Here is a 9,205-nt window from a genome sequence, read left to right as displayed (position 1 = left end):
TGTCTTTAAACAAAGGACATTTATTGAGAGCCATTGAGTCAAAAGCAGAGAACGCAAGAGAGAGAGAATTGTGGTCTGTACAGAAGTGGGATTCAGGGAGATTCCTCACAGGTTTTTCAGCCAGTCCAGGCTCCTGCCCTGTGGATCACATGGGTGGGCTGGGACATCCGGCATGTTTCCATCATCTCGTACAGGAACTGAGAGATGAGGTTTAAGTGAAAAGAGTCAATCCGCAGACAGACAATCAGCAAGATCAGACAATCAGAGAGACAGCAATCGTGTTAAAAACTGCAATATAGCACAATAACATATTCATGCCATTAGATCCCTTACCTGGGTAGTTGTATGGGATTGCTTTGTTCATCATCCCTGTGTACTTAGTGAAGGGACTAGCCAACGGCACAATAATAGCTGCAGAACAAAAATACTAAATCACTGCAAAATTACTGAATTAAAATGCTTCACAGGTTGATGGTAAAATTTCCAAACATTTTCACTCTAATTAAAATTTAATCTGTGTAAACAATAGCTGATACATTTCAAGCAAAGGTTACTCGAATTCATACAAATACAGCACTTTTTTGCACAAATAAAATTAATTCTAATGAGAAAAATGAAAATCAAATAATTAAAAACAAAATAAAAATATTGTCAGTTATATTTGTATACACACACTTAGTGTACTGTATGTCAGAACGTTTGCTGACACTTGTTCATCCAATGTTTCTTGTGAAATTGAGGGTATTAATAGGCATTTACCCCACTCCAGCTCCCCCTCCCACTCCCCCATTTGCTGAAGTAACAGCCTTCATACTCCTCTGGGAAGACTTTATGCATCGCTTTGAGGATTTGACTGCATTTGACCACAGGAGCATTGGTTGAGGTCAGGTACTTATGTTGGATGATCAGTGCTGCATCCCAAACTCCACTCTAGCTCATCCTAAAGGTTTTGGATGGAGCTCCATCACTCCAGAGAACTCAGTTCCACAGTTCCACAGTTCCTCAGCCCAATGCTGGGAGGCTTTATACCCCTCCAGCCGACGCTTGGCATCGAACACGGTGATATTCTACTGATTATGCTTTTATACAAATGCAGGTGTCAACAAGCTGAATGTATTTACGGATTAGGAAGGGTATGTTGATGCTTTTGGACATACAGTGTATATTTAAAATGATCTCACTCACCCAGGAACCCGAGCCCGCAGGCGGCTGTCACAACAGGCTCCTTGTTCCAAGCTTTTCTTAGAAAATTTCCAACTGAAAGAGAGAAATTAGTGATATTATACACAAGGACGATCTATAGCCTATGTAGATGAAAACCCTGCAGATCACAACGCTAAAACCTCAGTTTGTCACGCAACCAAACAGCAGCAGCAGCGATACTAAACTGCAGAGCCAAGGTCAAACACGACTCAAAACACCGAAACAACAGCAGACCGCGATATGTAACGACTGTTAACCCACCGGTAAAATGTATTAATGTACATGTACAAATAAACACACAAAAATGACTTAAACTCATTAAAAAATCAACATTTCTAGTTGCTCGCTTGCTATCAAATACTTACTGCCAGCCATGTTGCGTTCTGTTGGTGTTGCTTCATGGGAATTGTAGTTCAAAATGACTCGTGTTGTTTAACGGGAACTGTAGTTCATGGCAGCTGGAGTAATGACGTATTTTAACCGCGCGGCGGAGAAATGGTCCATCGGTGCTGTTCACTTGAAGGTTTTAGATCAAATGGAGCTTAAAACATTAACATTACAGGCGACATAAAACGTTTTTATGCAGCTTAAAGGGAGAGAGAATTTAATCGATGAGGAACGAATTATTGTTATAAATGACCTGATAACGAACAACAGCTAACAGAGCTGCTGCTGAGGATCGATAACAGAAACACAAGCTGATGAGCCACAACAAAAAAGTTAAAAAGTAAGTGTTGCTTCCATTTAATGTATTTGCCTGTTTTAAATGTAATATAAAGTGACTTCAAGTATTCAGACCTTTAAGTTATTAGTATTTTCTGGATGATTAATGATAAATGCACCTCTTAATGATAACTCATGTCCTCTTACGCTAAAAGGTAAAATATCTATATATCTAGTTATATAAATATCTTTCTGTAGATGTTTTAAAGAAGATATTAAACTGGAATATGATGCTTGCGTACGTATTCAAACCCGCATATTAAATATTTGACAGAGCTGCCTTTTAATTCAGCCTTAAATCATTTGGGAACTGAAAGCCAAGCAAAACTACAGCCCCTGTATCATCCATTATTATCAAGTGCCCCCTCTACATGGGAGGAAGAAGAAGGTGATTGATCATGTTGGTCAGAGCATCTACAGATTATCAAAATCAAAGACTTTTAATTTTCATTGTCCAGGAATATCAACTGCTTCACCACCCAAAGTTTCAGAAAGATCAGTGTGATACAAAAGCAGTGAATTCCAGTGTGTTCACTTTTTATGAACTGTGCAGAATAATGAAATGTGGCTCTGTCTTGTCTCTTTGTGTACTGTAGATGATGGAGGATTTCTCAGGCTTGGCTTTGCCGCCACTATTTGGGGGTCACATTCTGGAGGCTGAACTGGAGGCTGGCGGAGTTGAGCTGGGTCCAGGAGGCACTGAGATCCTGGACAATGGAGGGCCTGCGGCCGGCCCGGGGCAGGACGGCGAAGAGGACAGGAGGGAACTTGATAAGAGGAAATACCAGGCCCTGAGCAAGAGGTGCAAGGAGATCGAACAGGTGAGCCAGAGCTTTTCCCTTAAACTTTGCATATAATCATTTTCAAGTTAATGCTGCTACTACAGAGAGAGTGTCAGTCCAGTGATGCTGTTTTCATTGTTTTTTAAAGGTCATACTTAATCACATTGTATTTTTCATGCGGTTCTTTTTTTCAGGTGAATGAAAGGATATTGGGTCGCCTTCACCAGGTACAAAGACTAACACGCAGGATGAAGAAAGAAAGAAGGCAAGGGAGGCAGTGAGACTGCATGCCTTTTCATTTTTATAAGGGATGCACAATGATTTATGAATCATATCAGTATCAGCGGATATTTGCTGAAAAAATGGTGGCATGTTTATTGTATTCCAGGAGGGCAGAATGTTTAGCTGCCACTGGGCTACTGTTCTAAAATATCTTTTATTTGTTTCACTGCATTCATAACCCTCTTCAAATAAATGTTTTTTTTCTCTGTAATGTTAATCCAGGTGGATTTAGGCCCATTTCTTCATTTTATAAATGTTTTTCTTTATTAATAGACATGTGCATGAAAAATATCTGATATCTGTGTCAGCTATGAATTTCCATATCAGTGCATGCCTAAGAAGAATACAGCATAACCTGTTTGTTGGGAGGATCCAGGACTGTGTTTCTAACTCTGGCTGTCTATCAGGTTTCTTATGAAGACTCTGGACTCATACGGAGACGAATACAGGACAGCCCAGATAACCATACCATTAGAGGTGAGGCAGCTGTTAGTCAAGCAAAAAGCTTAACCAAACTTGTTTCAGCTACACTGTTATTATTGAAGCTATTTTTTAAGAAGTACATTTCTTCACTTCATAAAAAGTTTTGTCTAGTGCTGCTCTTTAGATTTTAGTTGTTTTGCTTTGAATTTGCTGGCAACTTGACTAGCAATAAATGCGCTACCAGCTGATGAGTACTTCTTCTGCCTTTACCTTTCTGACTCTCCCTCTCATGTTGCTTTTGCTAGGACGAATGTGGAGCCGTTTTAGATAGTGTACCTGGTGGAGATGATAATGGTTCCTCCCCCTCAGTTCCAAACCAATCAACAGCAGGACCCAAGAAAAAGAGAAATAGAGTTCCAAAGGAAAAAGAGAGAGATACTCAGGTAAGAGGAACCAGCTCAGCGTGACTGGAGACTCAGCGGCCTCCATCAGTTGTAAAGCAAAGACCAATAAAATGTATTTAAATGCTTAGCTAGATATAAATGTGACATTTTACAGCATGTTTGCTTCTCAGTTTCACTAAACTAAACACTTCTTCTTCTCCAAAGCACTTCTTTTGAATAAAAAGGACATTTTTCTTAAGATGTTACAAGCTTTGAAAAAAATTGCATTTACACCAAGAAAGTCTGAAAAAACACATTTTAAAATTGTGAACAAACTAAAGCTTGTTTTTAAAGATTAAGTATTGTGAAGATCATAAAGACAAAATGCTTAATTTTGCACATCTTCAGGTGATTCATATGTGATTTCTAAATCTCTGTTGTCTCTGTTGCAGGCCGAGTCTGATCTCTCTGTTCTGCCGGAGGCTTCATTCACTGGCTTCCCGAGTCCCAGCTCCCTCTCTCACTAAGCCCCATTCTGACAAACACTTTACAGAACATTTAAGTTGTATTTTTTTTTATACTGAAAGCAGTAGAGAATGTCTGTGCATGTGAAGTGTAAGATTATTTATTACTGTAAGAAGTGCACAGCAAAGCCAATGCATTCCACTGGCAAGGAGAACACGCATGCTTTTGTTGATGCTTTTGCAACTGTGATGTTTTTCCACTTCTAGCCCCTCCTTTTTGGATCTACCATTACCGCCTGTTTTAATAAACAAAAGATTTTTATAATGTTTGTGCATGAGTTTGCATTGTCCTCACTGTAAAGGTGTGATAATTCACTCAGTTTATGATTTGAGTCGATATTCTGAAGATATTTTTAACTAAATTTAAAGGAAGAAAAATGATTCAGTGAGCAGGTAGCCTGGAGGTGGGAATGAGAAAGATACTGTATGTGTAGGGGTGGGTTAAGCTGAGTTTGGGAGAGTGATGGATAATGTACTTGCTGGTAGACGTTAAGTTGATGTGACCTCTGGTGTTCAAAAAAAAAAACAACTGCATTAAATTGCATAATTGCACTGTCACATTTCAGCATTGCAATGTACTGTCACAGTGTGCTGTTACACCCTTTCTTACACTTACACAGGATTAAATCTTCATAGTCTGATCAAGAACACAAAAACAGAACACCTGGTAACAGTTAACATTTAATTGATCATTTCTAAATCCAAAAGACAAAAAAGACAGACACAGGCAGAGAGAAGAGCAGAGGAAAAAGCTTGAGTTTGCCACAGTCTCTATCTGTGTTTTCCGTAACGGTTGAAGCGGCGGTAGAGGAAGCGGATTCTCTTCTCCAGGATGTGTCGATCCTCTGTCATCATTCGATCGCCCACCATCCGCTTCTTCCGGGTGAGACGCTGAAGTTCGTTGCCACGAAAGCCTCGCAGCCAAGCAGGGCCGGTGATCAGATCCTTAGGGTGAGCCTTAAAGTCACCTAACCCCATTAAAGGCAGAGGGAATACAGTACATCACTCAGTAAGACCTGTACCGTATTAGGGGGAGAACAATATACCAGCGGCTGATATTCATTGATTAAATGAAAAACGTAATTACTATGTTTGTACGGTATTGGAATTGGAATCGATAATTACACCTGATAACTTGCCAACTCATTTATGCTCATCATAAACTGATGTATGTGAAGTGACTAATGGGTTTTCTCCCTCACTGAAATGTACAGCAATCATAGTGGATAACACAACAGCCCCACAGACGAATGACTTGACAGTTGACTCCCTGTGTCAAAAGGAATGTTGTACCAATAAGGGCAGTGTTATGTGATTCCCCTGCCAACCAGGTGTGTTTTAACCCATGTTTCTGCCCCCTACACATATAATTAGCCCTGCCCTACGAGTCCTAACATTACATTCACCTAACACTGTAGGTTGCTCTTAATAACAGTCTAAACTGTTCAGTGTCTGATGTCTGATTCAAATCAGTGCCCTAAAAAATTACAAAAAATATGTACAAAAATATGGCTCCTGAAATCCACTTTTGCTGAACCCAGAGCATCTCTGTCTGATGTCTGAGGCTGTTGATGTGTCATGATATTTTTTCTGACATCTGATAAGTTTAAACAAAGTAGTGCAACATTTTAAAAAGGTCATCAAAAAATGTATTATTTGTATTCAACATTTTACACACTGTGCTGCACTAAATACAATTAAATATGACTAATTATGCTCTCTTTTTAATCAAACACACAGCTGGTAAGTGATTAAGTACTGACGATATGCACAATATGCTCAAAAGAGCATACTGTGACATATTAAGATGTAATTTGTCACTATAATGATAAATATTGTCATATTGCCCAGCTCTATGGTCAACTATTCTTCTCCTCTTTCACTGACCTCAGATTAATATAACTGGGCATTTTATATCTCAACTGGCTCAGACTGGAACCAACAGAATCTGGTCATGTGTGTTCTTTCTTTTTTTAAAGCTTAATTATCAGATACAAATCAGATGCATGTGGGAGAAAAACACTTGGTGGTTTGTCTAAAGAAAGCCTACAAGTAGCTACAGTAACTGCAGTTTTAAAAGATCTGGCTAGTGTATGTAGGCATGCATGAGAGGAGAATGGAAGAATGGGCTCAATGCAGGACTCATCACACCTACGCAGGCAGTTCCATTTTACTAGGACCTCTGATTTTGACACTTGTCAGAGCTCACCTAAAATTCCAATGTTGTCATAAACTCCAAACATGCTTCTTTTCTCAGTCCACCGGTCCACCTGTTTCAGCTTTGGGATGGCATGCATTCGCACAAGAGAACATGTTCCTTCAAGAAAGACAAATCACAGAAAAAAGTAAATAAAATTAACTTAGAAGATGTAGTGTCCTCAAAAACTGCTGCAAAAGTGGAGACAAAATTGTCATTTTTACCTAGATTACCCTCTACATCAAAGGTAGAAATATAAAACGCTGCCTTGTATTCCTTACTGTCTGAGCAAATGTGCTTTCTACTACTAACAAACCTCAACATCAAAGACATCTCAATGTATTGTTTCATGGTTCTGAAGCACAGCTGTGATCAGCTTTTCACTGTGCTTTATAACAGAATACTGGGTTCAAACTTCAGTGCTTTTGCTATCTATTCCCTTAAACCAGGGGTAGGGAACTCTGGTCCCAGAGAGCCGAATTCATGCACAGTTTGGTTATTTTTCTGATCAAGCACAGCTGATCTAATTCATCAGTTAAGGGCCAGGTTTGGTTGGTGTGCAAGCACAGGGAAATCACCAAACGGTGCTGGACTCCACCGCAGCTTTAAACAGATCAACATTTATAAGCAGCAGAACTGAACTGGTTGGGAACAGGGTCAGCTACCAATACCAATGTAACCCTTTTCATAACTCCAAATCTCTGCTGTTTCAGCTCCCAACACACCCGAACCAAGCAATCAACAACTCGATATAGAAACAGGTGGATTTCTTAGTTAGCCAGATAACATAAGCCCAAAGATGAGGACTGTCCAATAGGAATGTCCCTCAGCTCTTCTGCTATTGAACAGAAGTTATCTGGGTAAGCTGAGAAATCCTGCTTTGTGAAACCCTCAGATGTGTTTAGGAGCTGGAACAGTGGAACAAATCCCTGAACTGTCAGGACTGGGTTTGGAAACTCTGGCATATTTCATGCATGTCAACAGTAAAAATACAAAAATGATGGTTTTATACACTCTTCTATAAGATGGTTCTTCAAGAGTTCCTTAGTGAATGGTTCTATTTAGAATCATTCACACTTAAATGGTTCTCTGCATGGTGAAATGGACATGAACAGAAATGTTGTATATGGTTTAATACAGGACCAAAAAGGGTTCTTTTATCGTCACTACACTCTTAAAAAAGATCGGTTCTTCAAGAGTTCTTTAGTAAACAAAATAGCTCTATATGGAACCATGAACACTCAAAGAACCCTCTGCATGATTAAAGGGTTTTCTGCATCATGTAAGGGTCCTTTAGACTGATGGAGCATGTGCTGAAGATGGCTATATATAGAACCGTTTTGAAAAGAAATCTTCTATTGTTACAATGTCAAGCTTGGAACAGTAGAAGAACCCTTTTTGGTGCTATAGAGGACCATTTTAAAAAGACTGTATTTAGAGCCATTTACAACGCATTCCGCAAAGAACCATTTAAGCATCAAATGGTTCTATATAGAACTAATAGCTCTAAACAGAACCATTTCCTTTACTAAAGGGCCATCTTTTTAAGAGTGTACACAAGCACGAGCGAGCGAGCCCCAACATAAACATACAGCAGACACAACACGCAGTAACACCATCCGAGCAGCAGCTCACCTGTACTGAACTGTCTCACGCAGCGCAGCAGCGACACTCCAGACTTCAGCAAAGTCCCAAGCGAAGCCATTCCTGCTCCTGTGAAACACACAAACACAGCCACACAGTACAGACTAAACCTGCAGAGCCGCAAAACAGCTTTAGGAACAGATACAGACTCTCTGTAGATTCACAGGACACAGTCTAACCTTGTAGAAGTCAGGTCATTAACCGCTATAATACAGAGATACGAAGAGTCTAACGTGTCTTACTCGATAAAAAGAAGGAAATGTCAACCTGAAGTCAACCAAGAACGACCACCAACATTCCTGGATTTATACTTTATAAAAACAGAGCTCGAACTGACCGCAGGAGAAACAGCATGCTGTGAGAAACGACCGGAGAAACTATAGAGAACGGAAACTCGCCCATTTCAAAATTAAAGTCTCACCTTTTCGGCATGTGCGCTGGTGTCTAATCTAAAAGTTCAAGTCTGTAATTTTATAAGCAAATGTCTACTAAACAAACGATGTAGTCTGTAGACATTTTTAAATCTCAGAAAGTGACAACGAAATTACAGACTACTGGTCTGCATTCAGATATTCATCATATATTTGTACTTGGCTGTTATTTAATTTTCACCACGGTATTTTCCTTTCTAAAGCACTTTTAGACTTATGAAAAAATGAAAAATGCTATAAGTTTATCATTATCAAAATATTATGCAATATACAAATTTGAACAATCAGAAATAGATATTCTGTCATCTCAAACTGAAGTTGTACAAGGAAATGCACATTAAATACTGCTGACATGCTAAGACAATGCAATCCATACATTCTGAATGTATTTGTTTATTTTCAAGTAAAACTTACAAGTGTTGACAGCATTTTCTCCCCAGCTTACAGCTTGTAATAGTTGCTTTGGTTCTTGCAAATTACTAACAGTATCTCAGTTTATTTTAATTCCACCAAAAAGGAGTTTTCACAGGTCAAGTTCAGATGTTACTGACAATTCAGATGATTATCGCCTCCATGAACTGCACATTTCAATGGGCGTTCTCTCTCCATATTC

General features: G+C 39.3%; 3 protein-coding genes across 6 annotated transcripts; 1 reads left to right on the top strand and 2 right to left on the bottom strand.

Annotated features, from left to right (window-relative positions):
- On the bottom strand, window positions 1-1,634 carry ndufa3 (NADH:ubiquinone oxidoreductase subunit A3). Its single transcript, XM_036588586.1, has 4 exons — window positions 1,569-1,634; window positions 1,186-1,257; window positions 334-411; window positions 1-197 (listed from the first exon to the last, which is right to left on the bottom strand). Exons 1-4 carry the CDS (start codon window positions 1,576-1,578, stop codon window positions 106-108), a joined length of 252 nt encoding a protein of 83 aa, XP_036444479.1. The 5' UTR covers window positions 1,579-1,634; the 3' UTR covers window positions 1-105.
- Window positions 1,635-1,685: 51 nt separating this feature from the next.
- tfpt (TCF3 (E2A) fusion partner) lies at window positions 1,686-4,557 on the top strand. Its single transcript, XM_036588575.1, has 6 exons — window positions 1,686-1,930; window positions 2,523-2,747; window positions 2,903-2,973; window positions 3,398-3,467; window positions 3,719-3,856; window positions 4,249-4,557. The coding sequence occupies exons 2-6, from the start codon at window positions 2,523-2,525 to the stop codon at window positions 4,321-4,323; spliced, it is 579 nt and encodes a 192-aa protein (XP_036444468.1). The 5' UTR covers window positions 1,686-1,930; the 3' UTR covers window positions 4,324-4,557.
- Window positions 4,558-4,985: 428 nt separating this feature from the next.
- mrpl51 (mitochondrial ribosomal protein L51) lies at window positions 4,986-8,553 on the bottom strand. 4 transcript variants are annotated; one of them, XM_036579447.1, is made up of 4 exons: window positions 8,341-8,553; window positions 8,153-8,230; window positions 6,530-6,637; window positions 4,986-5,288 (listed from the first exon to the last, which is right to left on the bottom strand). In XM_036579447.1, the coding sequence occupies exons 2-4, from the start codon at window positions 8,220-8,222 to the stop codon at window positions 5,092-5,094; spliced, it is 375 nt and encodes a 124-aa protein (XP_036435340.1). In that variant the 5' UTR covers window positions 8,223-8,230; window positions 8,341-8,553; the 3' UTR covers window positions 4,986-5,091. The 4 variants fall into 4 exon arrangements, with proteins under 4 accessions (XP_036435340.1, XP_036435331.1, XP_036435350.1 ...); XM_036579438.1 differs by having other exon boundaries at window positions 8,404-8,553; XM_036579457.1 differs by having other exon boundaries at window positions 8,429-8,553.
- Window positions 8,554-9,205: the final 652 nt, after the last annotated feature.

This window comes from Colossoma macropomum, unplaced genomic scaffold, assembly GCF_904425465.1.
Source record: "Colossoma macropomum unplaced genomic scaffold, Colossoma_macropomum, whole genome shotgun sequence".
Lineage (NCBI taxonomy): Eukaryota > Metazoa > Chordata > Actinopteri > Characiformes > Serrasalmidae > Colossoma > Colossoma macropomum.
This window is presented reverse-complemented; position numbering and strand designations above follow the sequence as displayed.